Genomic DNA, 16,364 nt, shown 5'->3' with positions numbered 1-16,364 from the left:
CACTACAAGTGAGTGAGACTCAGGGCATGTCTACACCACAGCCCTAAATCGGCCTACGTTAGGCCAACTTACAGCCACCGCAGTAATCACTGCAGTGATGCATGTCCACACTACCCTCCTTCTTTCAGTGGTGCGTGTCCTCACCAGGAGCGCTTCCACTGACTGAAGAGAGGCAGTGCGGGGGCTGACAGGCAGTGCTCTTAGCTCCACGCAGCTCCCCACCAGAAGCCCAGCTGTCCCCTGGGCTTCTTGTCTCTCCACTCCAGCTGGGAGCAGGGGCCAGCCACCCCAGCTTCTCAGCTCCCTAAGCATGGAGCCTCTGGGCAGCAGCCCGGCTTGGAGTGTGGGAAGCCAGGGGGAAGCTGGGTTCTAGCTGCCCGGCTTTCATGGAGCCATGAAACTGACAAAGCCGCCAATGTAAAGGACGTAGTGTCTACACAGACGCTGGGTCACCCTAACTACACTGACATAAGTGCTATGCCTCTCATGGAGGTGGAGTTATGATGTCAGTGTAGTAGGGCACTTACATCGGTGGGACAAGGCTGTAGTGTTTACACTGACATCATTAAGTCAACATAAGCTGCCTTGCATCAACCTAACCAGTCTAGACTAGGCCTCAGAGGGGAAGACTCTCTAGAAGATACCTGCAGAGGTACTGGACAGACCAGCGCAGGGAAACCCCCTTTTTAACATCTTCCTACAGAGAAGTGTAGAGAGGTGAATTTCTAGAGGACATACACACAGGGGCTGAAAGAAACATTACCATTGGTCAGTCAGCACCACAGTGATGTAGGAAGCCCAGCACTGGAATAGCAGGGGATCCACAGGCAGGATTAAGGGGCATTGGCAGAGTTGGGTGGAGAGCCCAGCACTGGAATAACAGGGGGCTGCAGGGCAGGACTGAGGGGCATTGGCAGAGCTGTGTGGGGAGCCCAGCACTGAAATAGCAGGGGGCTGCAGGGCAGGTCTGAGGGGCATTGGCAGAGCTGTGTGTGGTCCAAAGACTGGTGCTGTTACTGGTTTGGAATGAAGGGAGGTAACAAACCCAGAAGCAGATCTGTAATATTTACATCCACCGTTTTTATTTTAGAAACATGTAACACAATCACAAATTAATAATAAGCATATAAAACCCTTCAGAAATACTCATAATGTAGACATAGAGAAAGAGAGAGAGAAAGAGACAGACTAAGATAGAATGAGAGTCCAAGGCATCATACGAACACCCTGATGTGCTGTATGGAATGCTCTAATGCCCAGCTGGAGGGGAATTTCCTTTCCTTAGATACAGACACAACCAGAAAGCTGTATCTTCCACAAACGATTAAGCGATCAGAGTTATGAGGAGAATCAAAGGAATGAAATCTGTATAACGTAGCCAAATGATGAAAGAGGGGAATATAACCATCTATAAACTCTGAAAGACGTAAACAGCAAGGAGGGAGAGGAAGTCCGAGGAGGGTGGGGGTGGGTGGAAGAACTAGGAGTAAGTTGATGAAATTGAGCAAGGAGGGAAATGTTCTTGTTAAATCACAGGAAATATTTCCCAGTAGCAAAATTTACTGAACTTTGTAATCATTGTCCACAAGGGAAGGGGTGGAGGCTCCATCACTTGAGTCATTTAAAACTCAGACGAGAGCAAACTCTGGAGAATACATGGTAAGGAACCTTGGGTGTGGTTCTTGGGAGCAATAGACAAGATGTGCCCTCAGATGATTTGGGGAGTATTGTTGTAGTTTTGCTTTCTTTAGTCAGGTATGGGATGATGAGGTCAGGCATACTAACTTCCCTGCTGAGTGTTGTATGAAGTCCAGACATGTGATTCTAGCTTTGGTGTAAATGGATCCAAGCTATTAATTCAGATCCAGAGTTCGTTTCAATCCAAAAATGCAGAGGTGCCCAGTGCAGGAGTTTGAGTTTGGACTTCCTACACAGATGTTGATGGAGTGTCAATGGGCCTAACCACACTGGACTCTCCTTCTTTCTCCCTACTGAGTATTCCATTCAGTGAAACAGCTCTCAACCGTCAGATTCAAATGTACTATATGCGCTAAGTCTTGCTCTGCTAAGCTAAAGCAACTTTTCAGTCCTCTGGCAACTAAGAGACGAGAGGAGGGACCATTATTAAGTGAATGTGTCTGACATACCCCATCCAGTAGAGGGCAGTAGTGCGCGCGCACACACACACACACACACACACACACACACAAAATACATTACAGTATTCCCTGGAGCCTCCAGAATGGATAGCCCAGCACCTGTAGCAAAAATTTACCCTATAGCCATGGACTAAACATCTTTCTGTCTGCCTATCAGGTTTCAGGAGCTTTGGTCTCTATTCCTGCATTTCTACCTTTACAGAGTCCTACGTATCTTGGATGACTAGTCCTGTATCCAGGAGGTTCATGCTACGTGCCTTTGTCTAAAGTTTAACTATAGGAACAATTGATAAGAATATACAGTTTTGGAATTTTTTTTATACTCATGTTTCTTTAAACTACAGTCTGTCTCTTTCAGACTTCCTTTACTGTTAGAAAAGAGGAACAGAGAAGCTAATTTTCAAGAAAAGAGGGTTGAATGAGTCAGCATCTGGCCTGAAATCATTACCCAGCCTCCACAAGAACTAATAGTTACTGAAAATAGTGTCAAGTAACAATGCCCTTTTGCTGTAATACTTCAATCTTCAAGTAATCCTTGTGACTGTTATTTAACATAGCCACCAAAAAGTCCTGAAGAACATAAGAACTTCACAAATACCGTCACATGCTTATTCTCTCTAGTACTCTTTTTTTTTTTAATTTGTGTCTGGAGGACAGAAATGTCCTTTAATGGAGCTGTGCATAATCAGTTCCATTTCATGTGCCAATCAGAGCACCCTTTTTTCTCTTTAGTACCACATTTCTGCTTTACAGTTTTATTGCACCTCAGACCTACAGTATCATCTCTTAGAATAACTATATATCATAAACATCTTCTTCTTCATTATTTGTACATATTTTTACATTCTTAAAAAAATAAATATTTACAATTAAACTGACACACAAATAAATAAACCAATGTAAAACTGAGCTTTCAAACTAGCTGTACAAAAAGAAAAGGGGAAAAAAAAACCCTCTCTGTAACTTGGTCCCCTTCTCCTGACAGTAAATATGACATGATGGCTTTTTGCATTTTGGTAATTACATTAAATTCCAGCGTAATAGTGCACACACATGGTGGAACTGAATTAAAAGTGGGAAGAGGCGGCACTGCGGAGTTGTTTGGTTGCTTTAGCTCACTTACAAAAATAATAACTTTAAAAATCATAAGAGGTTGCTATGCACAAAAATACTTTAATCCCTAGGAGCAATTAAAGGTGAGAGCAGCAAAAATATTGCCCATATGGTCTCCTCCTCAAGTGCATAGTAGGTGGAGATGAGGTTATTTTTGCTGTAGCTCCTGATGACCTCAAGTGTTGAAAGCAGATGAGACCTCCCCACTTCAGATCATCTTAACACTGGCAGGGCTTGGCAGAAATGTGAAAGGGAGTGGTGCGAGGGGAAGAATAAAATAGCAGCAATTTTTAAATTGTCCTAGATTTTCTCCTGACGTGTATCTCTGCCCAGTCCTTGAAAGATTCTGCGCTTATTTCTTTAACAATGAAAAAGGGTCAAGAAGGGGGGCATTAAATATTTGAGGTAACATCATTAGCAGACCCTACGCCCTTCAGTGCCATCGCTGCTGCAATGGTGTCACTTCCTTCTGCTTGTCCTTCAAAGCCCCTGGAGATGTCTTCAAAAGTCCTGCCCCTGGTCTCTGGGACTTTGAAGAAGGTGAAGACAAAGAAGATGACCAGGAAAACAATGAAGATGATGAAGACATAGGGACCACACAATTTCTACAGAGGGGAAAGAAGGGAAAGGTTATAATTTGAAAAGTGCATAGGCCTAAAATCAAGGTACAATCATTATCTCCTAAGCTCAGAATCACAACACCCTCCCCAAAATATGGACTTACTTACGTTTAATGTAGCATTTTTAAAGGAACACCCCAGGCCATTTAAGGGTTTCTTAAAGTTTGAGTCTGAACTTTGAATGCTAGTATGACTGACAAAAATTGTGTCTCTCAAAGGGGGCTATGTTGACTGGCTATGTTGACTAAGTATCCAGCTATTTGTGGATTATAAACATTAAGTGAAAGCAAAGGAGTGGGGATGTTGTTTAAACTGCAATACTCTTTTATTAGTAGCTAATGATTAGATCAACACAATGCTTTCCAGATTGTGTCCTTACCTCTGCATAGGGGAAGAGCATTCCCACCAAGAAATTGGAGGTCCAATTGGAGCAACCAGCCACTGCCACAGCTGCAGGACGGGGACCTTGACTGAAGAGTTCAGCCACAATGAACCAAGGAATAGGACCGGGGCCAATTTCAAAAAAGGCCACAAAGCCAAAGATGGCAACGATGCTGATATAGCTAATCCAGCTCAAGACATCCTGCAAGGGAGGGAAACATGAATAGCTGTAATTTGACAAGCAAATATGGGATAACAGAACACGTGCTCCAACATCTCTATGTCCTTAGTCGTGGTATATAGTTCCTGCTGTATGGGAATGTATATTCCCCCGATCCCAGCTGTACCCCCACTATAGATTCTCCTTTCTTTATACTCAAGAGTTCCCTGTCTCCATACTCACCCCAATCCCTCTGAAGATGCCCTTTCCTTTACCTTTGGGTCCCCTCAGTTTCCCTCTGCGTCCCTAATGACATCTCAACTCTACAAGAATGGGCAGTTGGATTGCTGTCAACTCACCTTAAGTGTCAAAGCTATGGTCATGAGAACAGCACAGAGAGCCATGCCTCCCAAGCCGACCAAATGAAGGGTCCTGCGCCCTGCACGCTCCACCAGGAACAGCTGCAAAAGTGGCAGGAGAGAAAAACATTAGATTAGAAAGTAACAGCCAAAGGTGCTGGCTCCACATCATGACAAGCTCTGCACCCCCATCCCCAAGGGGTTTATCTGCTGTATACCTCCACCTCTCCAGTGCTCATGTGGTCAGTGGCAGCCTAAATGGATGGGGACATAGGATACTATGTCTCTACCTACCCTTTCACCCAGTTCTTCCTCTGACTTTTTTACCCTGGTCCACATCTCTTCTACACCCTTCTATCTCACCCTCTCTCCCTCTTTCCTTCTTCTAGTATGCTCACGTTCCCTTCTTCTCCCTTGCTCTCCTCTCCTGCTCTTTCACACTTCCCTTTGTGCCTCCCCTCTCCTTTCTGCAAATCTCAGCCACAATTTGGCTGAAGAGAAAAAAAATGGCTCCAGGATAACTAATTTCAACTATTTTCCCCCAAAATCTCCCTCCATGCAGATCAACACTAGCCATCATCTCACCAACCGCTCTCCGCAACGCTACTTACCGATACAACAGTGAAGACTGTGTTAACCACACCAGCACCAATGGTGGCATAGACAGGCTGCTTGACACCAGCTTTTTCGAAAATCCCCGTGGAGTAATAAAACACCTGGGAGCAGAAGAAGCAATTGGATATGGTTACAAGTTCCTGCACCTGAAGGGATGCCCCTTATTTTCATGCCTATCTCTCCATGTGTCCAATAAGAGCTCGGACAAAAAGGTATATATTTCAATCCATGATCATGCAAGGACCATATATCGTCATACACAGGTATAACAATTTTCCCTGGGAAAAACAAACACTGTAGGGAAGTGTCCCTTTGAAATAATCTTTGTTCCCTGTTGTTCATATAGTTATCCTTGAAATGGAGGTGGTCATGCTAATTCCTAGCTACACATCTCCTTTGATGTGCTGAGCAGCCCCTTTCTAGAGCTGGGCTACAAAACACAATCGGATCCTGGTGAGTTCCTGCGGTCACTGAAGGTTTTATGGATCTCCCTTGACTCCAAGTGACCTGCTTCCAGGGGTGAGCTATAACATGCCTTCAGTGCCTGATGAGGTCATAAGGTGGCTGAATATTTCAGGGGGCTCTTTTTGGCAGGGAGTATCACAAAAATTGACCTCAACTGAAGACAGGAAGTGGAGCCCAGGAGCTCCACTTGCTGTTGTATCTGGCTGACTCTCACTGAAGTCAATAGGAGACACTCATACAAAGCAGCAAGAGAATTGAGCCCAAGAAGTGAAACAGGAAGCTGACTTACAGCATTGATGCCCGAGAGCTGCTGGGAGAGCTGGAGTACAATGGCAATGATGATGGCCTGGCGGTAATTAGGTGAGCGGAAGAGCTCCGGCACTGTTGCTTTCTTCTCCAGGGACATCTTGGTGCTTTCCTCTTTCATCTCTTGGATGTCTTGGGCCACATCCTGTGTACCACGGAGCTTCTGGAGAACTACAGGGGGGAACCACACATAGAATACATGAGATGTCATCAATTTACATGCCCCAGCCAACGAGAGGCTTGAGTTCCACTCCCAGCCCTAGTCTCCAACTCTCCGTGGGGGGAGCGAATGCTGTGAAGACTGGACCCCCTAGACGTTAGTATTCTGCCTGGCTATGTGGGACTGACTGAGGCTCTATTCCTGGTCCTGGCCTCCTATTCAACCTGGAGCTAAATGTGTTAAAAGCACAGTAGATGTCAGGCCTAGTGATCTGTGCCTCTGAGCTGGAGACCTATAGTTGATTCCTGCTCCTGTTAAAGGTAATAATTGGAGATATACCAATCTCCTAGAGCTGGAAGGGACCTTGAAAGGTCATTGAGTCCAGCCCCCTGCCTTCACTAGCAGGACCAATTTTTGCCCCAGATCCCTAAGTGGCTGCCTCAAGGATTGAACTCACAACCCTGGGTTTAGCAGGCCAATGCTCAAACCACTGAGCTATCCCTTGGGGCTACTTAGGAGCACAGCAGAGGCTGAGTCCAGTATATCATGAGGAAGACCTCTTTTCCTAGTCTCAATCACTTTATTTTCCAAAGATTGGGAGGGGCTGATAGGGTTGCAGAGGCCAAACCTGTTGTCCTAGGCCCTTATCATTCTGCACTAGGTCATGTTAATTCTGGGCTTCTTACTCTTATCAGGAATGTGCTGGGAACACCCTGAAGGGCAAGCCTGATGCCTCATAGGGACTAAGTAAGAAGGTAGGACAAGAAGTAATGGGCTTAATCTGCAGCAAGGGAGCTATAGGTTAACTATTAGGAAAATCTTTCTAACTATAAGGGTAGTTAAGCCCTGGAATATGCTTCCAGGGGAGGTTGTGGAATCCTCATCACTGGAGGTTTTTAAAAACAAGTTGGGATAACACCTGTCAGGGATGGTCTAGGTATATTTGGCCCTGCCGCAGCACAGATGGGTGGACTTGATAATGTCTCTAGGTCCCTTCCACTCTTACATTTCTATGATTCTGTGATTTTGTATTGCCATGCAGGAGATCCTGGATCAGTTACAGTCTCTCACACAGCCTGGACCTGTTGCAGGCTGGAGGTACTGTGGAGGGCAGGTCTGGTGACCTCTGGGGATCAGCTGTCTACACTATCATGCAGGAGATCCAGGTTCTCATATCACTCCTAGTCTTCCATTCCCCTATATTCAGTGCACGCTGGAAGGACTGTGGTGACTGGGCTGGCCAGTAGCTGTCCTGTGATGTCATTTAGAAGTGTCCATGCACCTGCTTGTGCTTTCTCTTCCTCCATCTTGTTGATCAGCAGGAAACGGGGACTCTCAGGGCAGAAGGGCAGAGCAGCACACTGTAGGATGGCTGGGATGACAGTGAACCCCAAAAGCAGTGGCCAGAGGCTCTCACTCCCCATGATTTCCTTCAAGCCGAAAATCTAATCCAGCGAACAGGAAGAGAAAGAAATATTACGAGATATTCCCCTGTGTTGAAAATTAAGTCTTTACCCTTTCTCCCCCTCAAGAATTACAGTAGTATGGTCAGCTAGCTATTCAACCCACCCATTCCTCCCCATGGTGACTACAGAATGGTCCATGAGGCCTCATCCCCCTCTAACGATACCCGTGGAGCAGCCTGTTAGCCCCTAAAACCTTCAGTGCCCTCCCCACCAGCCATTGAGAAAGTCAGTATCAGGCTTACCTGTGCCACCAAGATGCCCACAACGATGCCCAACTGGTTGAGGGTGCCAAAGGCGCCACGCAGGGCGGTGGGTGAGATCTCGCTAATGTACATGGGCACAAAGCCAGTGCTGAGGCCACAAAAGAGGCCAATGATAAAGCGGCCAAGGATCAGCATCTCTACTGCTTTTGCCATCTTGGAGAAGCCCATCAGGATGCCACCCACAACCGCCAGGATGTTCACCAGTAGCATGGAGTTCCGCCTGCCCAGGAGAGAGACATTAGCATAAGCCAGGGGTTATTGATGGGCTGTGATAGGGAGGAACTTGCAGAAGTAATATGCCCAGCCAGATCCCCCTTCCCTGGGGCACGCTTCCCCACTCAGCCTTCCCTTTGTGCCTCACTCCCTTTGTCTGCTTCTTTTCCTCTCTCTCTCCCACTGTCTTGCCCTTGCAGGAATCAGTCCCTTCTCCCCAGCCTACCCTCCTCCTCTGTTCCATTGGTCCAATTTTTTGGAGAGAAATAATTTCTCCTAATCCTTCCAATATCCCATAATTGAGAGACAAACTCCATGGTGGCTTAGACCCCCTTCCCAATGTACCTTCCAAATCGGTTGACGAAAAGTCCAACAGAGAAGGAGCCGATCATCCCTCCCACGGAGAAGATGGCGACGGAGAGGGACCACAGCGAGGTCAGAAGCTCAGAGGAGGTTGGGATTCCTCTCCGCAACTCCAATGTTTGATTGAAGAATGCCTGAATAATCTGCATGGGAGAAAACATCCCCCAGAAATGGGAGGAGAGAGGGGTTACAATCAAATATAATGTACTGTGGGAGAGGGGGAGCTCTGTATGAGATCAGGAGGTTCTTTTGTCACAAAGTCAGGGGGGTGGGGAGAGACCTCAGACATTTGGAAGTAGAGAAGCTAAAGTGGGTCAGGAGAACTGAAGAGGAACCCAATGTTTCAGAGGGAGAGAAGCTCAGAGAAGAGCAGTAGGACATGATTAAGAGGATGGAGAGACTGATTTACTTAGTCTGATGAGATTGGGCAAGAGATGATTAAGGAGATAAGGCTAACTCTCTGTAAGTAGCGGAAGGATGTAGACAGCAAGGAGAGTGCTTCAGAGGGACAGTAGGTCTGAGTGAGGAGAAATAGCAGCAATGGGACTAAAATGAGCAAAGGGAAAAGTTCTCTCACAAATCAGAACATTTCTGGTATCAGGAAACATTCCCCAGCGGTGAGGGGTATATGAGACTGTGAAATAGTTTCCCCAAGGGACTGAATAAAATCCTGAAGCACTGCAGGGAACTATCCTGCGTTGCTTTCTAAGATGGATGAGATGGGAGGCAAGAGAACTTTTCCGGTTGCTAATTTTCAGATAGATACCCTGTCTGATTACAAAGTGTTGCAGGGCCCGAGTTTCACATCCTGTACTCCCAGCAGGTGGCAGCAAGGCGCTAGTTTGACCACACACCCACTTCTCCCCTCCCTTTTCTGGTTATGACTTCAGTATTCCGGGAGACAGGGTGGATGTGGTAGACATGACTCACTTTTTTGCATGGGATTTAGCTCATCTGGTTTACAAGAAAAAAAAACCTACATTTTTCATTTTTTTTTTCTTGGTGGTGTAATTTGCAGATTACTTGGTCGGAATTTCCCCAGACAGTGACATTCCCCACTAAGCCCCCACTTTGAGCTTAATATGAAACTTGATTAGATAGATAGATAGATGTGGTGTATGGAGATAGATAGATAGATAGATAGATAGATAGATAGATAGGTAGATAGATAGATAGATAGATGAAAGCCTGAGAGATGAATCCCAGAATCAACAGGGGAAACTATAATCCCATGCAGCCCTCTCTCAGCTCTTGGCTGTCCCCTCCAACCCCTGAAAGGGCTGTTCTGTGACTCAGAACAGCCCCCACTCTTGCCAGTGTGCTTCATCCCAATTTATAAGGGAGGCTGAGAAGGTGTCTGTGGTTTGGAGGATGGCAGACTGGCAGCAGGGACACATCATTTTGGTGGGGATATTCCCCAAAGTAAATTCTTTTAAAGGGGTGGAATCTGCATAGAAAACTAGATTGGCAGGAGGGTTATAGATTCTCCCCAAACTCTCCAGGGCCCTCCCCTTTCCTGGTTCTAATGTCTCCTCTATGCCAATGTTCCAGTTTGGCTTTCCTCTCCTTTCCCCTTTACTGCACAATGGAGGCACAAACTCCACTCCTGCCTCCCTCTGCACCCCCAAAATGAAGGGAGCAACTTCACTCCCATATTCCTGTGTACTTTGGAAGACAGGGATACCCCACTTTCATGCCTTCCCTCTATTTACATCCAAATCATGCAGGGACAAGGCTTCCAACTGCCCCAAACAAGATGGCGTCCCTTCATAATTCTCCCTCTGGATATCTAGGTGGGACAGAGACCCCATCCACACTCCCACTTCCACAGTACCTCATAAATGGTTGGACCACATCACTCCCTACCTGCCTGAAATGGCAAACTGACCCCTCTCTCTTTATCCCCCCTGTACCTGAAGTGGAACAATGACCCTCTTTACTCCATCTCTCCTCACCACAATGTAAAGGTGACCCTCTTCCCCTGCAATAAAAGGATGGTCCCCTCTCCTCCTTTGCACTTCAAATAGGAGAGACATCATTCATGCACTAGCTCCTCAATCACCTTCCCTCTCCCCCTGCCCCTAAGCTGATCCTCAGCACCATCTTCTGAGGCAGAATGAGCTCTATGGAAGAGATGAGACCACCCAGATACCTTGAAACCCAGAGGGCTCTCTCTCACCTTCTCAGGTGCATTGATGACACCTGTGTTGTACCCAAACTGGAGCGATCCAATGGCCGCAATGGAAACGGCACTGAGAAGGGGACAAGTAATTTTCTGAAGAGAGAGAGAGGGAAAAAGCATTCATTTAAATAATTTTTTTCACATTTTCCACACAAATTGTTTTTCTGTTTAACACAAACAATCCCAGCTAAGAGCTCCTCAGAAGCCAGTTCTAGTGCCCCCTATGCGTCACTCAGGAAAATAGGGTTCCATCCCCAGTCTCAATCTTTCATTCCCCTGGGCCAACATGAGCCGGGAATACTGGATATAATGCTAATCATGGGAGCACACGTATACTCAGCCCTGTCATGTGACAGGGCACCCATGTGTATCACACCCTGATTGCATGGGGTCAGAAATAAAATAAAATTGGCTAGGAACCTGCCAAGGTAACGGCAAACTATTCACAAAAGGATCATATGGCACAGACATTTCAAGAACCAGTCCTACTGTAGGAACAGAAAACATCTCAACAAATCCAAGCAGGACACTGGTGCTGCATGTTTTGAGGATACCCAGAATGCCACTGAGAATGGTCCTATGCTCACCCAGTCATTGACAATGGAAAACAGGTGCAGCAAACATGAAGTGGTGGAGCCACATCAGCAGCTCAACAAGCCATTGCAGGAGGAACTGTTCTGAGAACAAGAAGTTCAGAGACCCACTGAGGTTCACAGTTATTGACAGATATTGAATTAGGGGCAGGATGGTTATCTCGCCTGTCAGAGGTTCCAGTTATACACCCTGGTCTCCATCTTCTATTTGCATTTCTTAATTGGCTGTACTAGCTAGTGGCTGTTATTTTTGATATGCTTCATTTAGAAGTAGATTCTGACCCCTGGCATGTTTTGTAAACATTTCCCATGTCATGTGGCTGGGGCCACTAAATAAACATGTCTCAGTACTCCTAGCATTAATACCTTTATTACAGCGGAGGCCAGATCTAGTGCCTTGAGGGATTAGCTCTCTGCACTGCCATACAGGAGACCTGGATTTCTTTCCCCATCCTGAGATTTTACTTCCTGAACCAAAGGCAGATGGTGTTAGAACTCTGTATGGTAGGGTAGAAGGCAGTACTGCCAACTCTTGTGATTTTTTTTGCAAGGCTCTCAATATTTCATGTATTTCTTAAGGCCCCAGCTCCTGGAGTCAAGTGATTATATCAGAATCTCAGTTTTCATTAAAGTAAAAAATATGTTTCTAGCCCTGGCTGATGACCAAAGCTGGAAAATATGACCCATTTGAACTCTAAGGGCTCAGAAACCAAAAGCCAAATAAAAAGTGTGCAACATTTATCATAGTTTTAAAATCTCACAATTTTGGGATGCGGTCTCATAATTTTTGAATGCTTTGAATTGGCAACACTTCAGAAGTTCCATCCTTAATACCCTATTATCCTGGTTTCTCATTCACTAGGGGCTGGGAGCTCTTCCAAAGGTGTTAACAATGTGCATTCCCAGCCCTAGTTTTCACTCTCTAAGGCCAGTGAGGACTGGGAATACTGTGGAGACCAGTTTCCCAATTTCTAATACCCTCGCCTGGGGCCAGCAGAGACTGGGAGTGCTACAAGGTCAGACCTGGTTCCCTCTGTGCTGTCATGTAGAAGACTCAGATTTAGCTCTGCTCTCTCATTCCCTTGGGGTCAATGAGTTCTGAAAAGGCCTAGATTAGTGCCACCTAGAAGTTTGTTGCATGCAGAGGCTTTCAAGTGGCACAGGCTAGCACCCAAATATCTCACAGATATTGATGGATTTATCCTCACAACTTCTCTATGAGGTAAGAATGATTATTATTCCCTCCACGTTGAAGATGAGAAACTGAGGTACAGAGAGACTAAGTGCCCCAGGTCACAATGCGTCTGGAAACAAAACCCAGATCTCCCATTTTTCAGTTCAGTGCCTTAACCAAAAGAGCATCCTGTATTGCCATGGCTTACTCAATGTCCAGGCCTGGTCTCCAGCTCCACAGGACCCACTAGGGCATGATAGAACATAGGCATACTTTGCTTACATAGTATACACACACACATAGTATATATGGTATACATATGTTCTATACCACGTTCCATTCTTCCTGCCTTTTCTAATCTATTTCTTTGTATTACACAGCCAGTCTCACACTCAAGTATACATGACATGGTCTCACCCCATCCAACCATCCAACCTTGCAGTGAGTAGGACTATGATCTAATGTATATTCTCTCCAACCAGCAGCATATCCACGGAGCTCAGAAATACCAAGGTGGGATCTACACAAACCACACTGACAGGGTTGAAACTTAGATGCTGGCAGGGAATTCAAAACACCACCCATACCCCCTCCCCACTCACAATGGGTGACAATGGTATCTGACCGAATGTATATTATCAGGAGAGACCAGTTTTCTCTCTTTTCACTGGATGGAAACCCAGAACAGTAGCACTCATTGATCTCATCTGGGGCAGCTTCTTTACTCTCCTCTAAATGACCTTGACTGGGATGCTTGTTCGGAGCTCCCTCCCTCACGCCCTCACACTTTACTCTTCTCCCAGAAAAAAGGGAAAGAAAGGCTTGGTTTTATAAACTGATGGCTACTTGAATATCCCTACGAGAGCAGTAACCCCCAGATATCCTTCAATGAGCGCCAGCATCAGTCAGTTATATGCTGCCCCTCTCCCTCCCTCACTGTCTCTTCCCCAGCCACCATTGCCCGCCTTTTATCCTTGATGCTCTCAAACACACGCAATTAATTAGTTCACAGATTAATGCACACAACACACATGGATGCCCATCAAAAATGCTGCCCACAATGGCTCTGTAGCTGAGTGTCGTGAGGGGGAGTGAACCTGCCATTTCTCTTGATTGAAATCTGAAGTCTACTAATTTTTCCTTTAAAAGTGGCCTTCAAAAACCTTTAAGAGGAATTGTCCTTTTCTTATCATGAACTCATTGTCATTTTGGTCAACCTAAAGACAAATGGCTCTCATTCATCCAGCACAATAGATCTCATGCCAAATAAAACATGACAAGGAAAGCAATATTTTGAAAAACCACCACCACAAAAATGTACCCAAACAAATGCCATGACTTGCAACAACCCTACATAAACATCTTCCCCTCCCACTACTGTGCATCCCCTGTGGCTGCCACTTTCTCAGAGTCATTCTTAAATAATTATAGCAAAGGCTCACCCTCATGCACATTCAGTGTTTGATTACAGAGCTTTCATCTGCTCAAAAGGCACAATAAAATAGTAAAAGAGATGGTAAAAATAATCAAACACCGTGATGTTATCTATAAAGACACCTCCTGCCAAGGGATGCCCAACGATTCAAAACATTTTCAGCAAGCCAGGCCAAGGGTTTCACAAGTCAGATAAATTGGGTAGCGCTAACCCAGAATGTATAAATGCTGGATGAACCCACGCAGCCATGTTCAAACCAAGGCACGCACTGAACAACAAAACCATTTCTAAGCAGACTAAAAATATAAAGGCAAGGAGAAAAAGATCTGCTGTAGTTACCTTTTTGCTCTCCATGGTCCTTGGCAAATGCCTCAGAATGTCAAGACACTGCACACCCACTGCCCCCTTCTTAATGAAGTCGTTGAAGATTTCTCAGATGTCGTGTATTTACTTCCCACGCAACAGAATATCTGGAACTGTTTCTGTAATATTTTGCTCTGTGCAATTTGTGGTATCTCTCTGCTGAGGAGCTGCCTTAGAGCAATCTATTTATGGCTTCTGCTGGGAGGTGCGGATATTACGGAGGGACTGAGCAAGACAAGACCCCGCCCAGGTCCCGTAATAAGAAAAAAAAACAGTCTTGTGACCCTGCACAGTTTTGTGACTTCAATGTTTCATCACTGGAAATTTAGATAAGGCATTTTCCTTCTCCCCTTAAAAGGCATTTCTTGTGTGTGAGTCTGAGCAGAGCCCTTTTTATGTTTCACAGATACTACAAACCCTGAAAACATCACTCAGGAGGGCTTCTAATGGGGTTTCCCATCCGTTCCAATTCTGATGGCTTGTATTGTTTAATTCCAGACAGCATTTTGGAAAGGACATGATTATGGAGATGGGTATGTACCAGGCTATTGTTGCTATGCAAATATATAGCAATAAAATAATAACGATTTGTGTAAAAGACTCTCTATATAATTAATGTGTACTGTGTTCAGAGCTGGCAGATAGATAGATAGATAGATAGATAGATAGATAGATAGATAGATAGATAGATAGATAGAATATAAGAGAGAGGTGCTCAGTAACTGTGGCCCTATGGACCTTCCCCCATCAAGACATGTGGAAGGGAAACACAGACCCCAAAAGCTGCATAGGATTTGGAGAGTGGTTTTTTTTGACGCAACACCCCACTCTCCATCTGAAGCCAGAGACCCTGTGGGCAGAGGCTGAGGCCTGATTCTGCTGTATAAACTGAGGATCTGCAATAGGAATGGCATTGCCCTGGTGCTCCTGGCTCTGCTGCTGCTCCATAGCAGGGAATGAGTGCCATGGGGAGCATCTCATGGCAGCTGGGCTTCCTGGCTCCCATCGCATAGAGAGTCAGGTGCCTGAGTGGCCTGGGTGGCTCTCACGAGCTTCTGATCCACTGGCTTCTAGCAGGAGGTGACAGTTTTCAAACTTTGGGGTGTGCCCTAAAACCTCTGTGCTTAATGTATGGTTGCCAAGCGTCCAGTTTTCGACCAGAACACCCGGTCGAAAAGGGACCCTGACAGCTCCAGTCAGCACTGCTGACTGGGCCATTAAAAGTCCGGTCAGTGGCTCAGTGGGGCTCAGGCAGGCTTCCTGCCTGCCCTGGCTCCACGCGTCTCCCAGAAGCGGATGGCATATCCCTGCAGCCTCTAGGTGCAAGGACAGTCAGAGAAGCTCCGTGCACTGCCCCCCGCCTCCAGCATCAGCTCCACAGCTCCCATTGGCCGGGAACCATGGCCAATGGGAGGTGCAGGGACGGCACCTGTGGGCACGGATAGCGCATATTGTACAGAGCCACCTGGCCATGAGTCCACCTAGGGGCCAGACATGGCAGCCACTTGAGAGCATGGGAGCATATGCAGAGCCAGGGCAGGCAGGAAGCCTGCCTTAGCCCCACTGCACCGACGACCGAGAGCTGCCTCAGGTAAGAGCCACCTGGCCGGAGCCTGCACCTCAACCCCCCGCCCCAGGTCAGAACCCCCCCCCCCCATACCCTAACTCCCTCCCAGATCCCGCATCCACACCCAACCCCCTGTCCCAGCCCTGAGCCACCTCCCGGATCCCGCACCCTGCACCCCCTCCCACACTCCAACCCCCTGCCCCAGCCCTGAGCCCCCTCCCATACCCCAAACCCCTCAACCCCAGGCCCACCCCAGAGCCCACATCCCCAGCCCTCACCTCCTCCCACACCCCAACTCCCTGCCCCAGCCCTGAGCCCCCTCCCATACCCCAAACCCCTCAACCCCAGGCCCACCCCAGAGCCCACATCCCCATCCCTCACCTCCTCCCACACCCCAACTCCCTGCC

General features: G+C 46.7%; 1 protein-coding gene across 1 annotated transcript; it reads right to left on the bottom strand.

Annotated features, from left to right (window-relative positions):
- Nucleotides 1-1,060: 1,060 nt before the first annotated feature.
- Nucleotides 1,061-14,588, bottom strand: LOC123355396 (solute carrier family 2, facilitated glucose transporter member 3-like). The gene is made up of 10 exons (XM_044997833.1): nucleotides 14,367-14,588; nucleotides 10,823-10,918; nucleotides 8,626-8,786; nucleotides 8,047-8,287; nucleotides 7,621-7,783; nucleotides 6,162-6,349; nucleotides 5,404-5,508; nucleotides 4,793-4,894; nucleotides 4,272-4,475; nucleotides 1,061-3,877 (listed from the first exon to the last, which is right to left on the bottom strand). Exons 1-10 carry the CDS (start codon nucleotides 14,379-14,381, stop codon nucleotides 3,665-3,667), a joined length of 1,488 nt encoding a protein of 495 aa, XP_044853768.1. The 5' UTR covers nucleotides 14,382-14,588; the 3' UTR covers nucleotides 1,061-3,664.
- Nucleotides 14,589-16,364: the final 1,776 nt, after the last annotated feature.

The sequence above is a fragment of the Mauremys mutica genome, chromosome 1 (assembly GCF_020497125.1).
Source record: "Mauremys mutica isolate MM-2020 ecotype Southern chromosome 1, ASM2049712v1, whole genome shotgun sequence".
Lineage (NCBI taxonomy): Eukaryota > Metazoa > Chordata > Testudines > Geoemydidae > Mauremys > Mauremys mutica.
The sequence above is the reverse complement of the archived record's forward strand: the minus strand, read 5'-3'. Positions and strand labels throughout refer to the sequence as shown.

Bases quoted from the DNA above. Each gene is read 5' to 3' on its own strand.
- LOC123355396 (XM_044997833.1), bottom strand. The intron at 7,784-8,046 runs GTAAGCCTGATA...TCGCTGGATTAG, and splicing joins TGGGCATCTTGGTGGCACAG to ATTTTCGGCTTGAAGGAAAT. The intron at 4,476-4,792 runs GTGAGTTGACAG...CCTCCCTTGCAG, and splicing joins CCATAGCTTTGACACTTAAG to GATGTCTTGAGCTGGATTAG.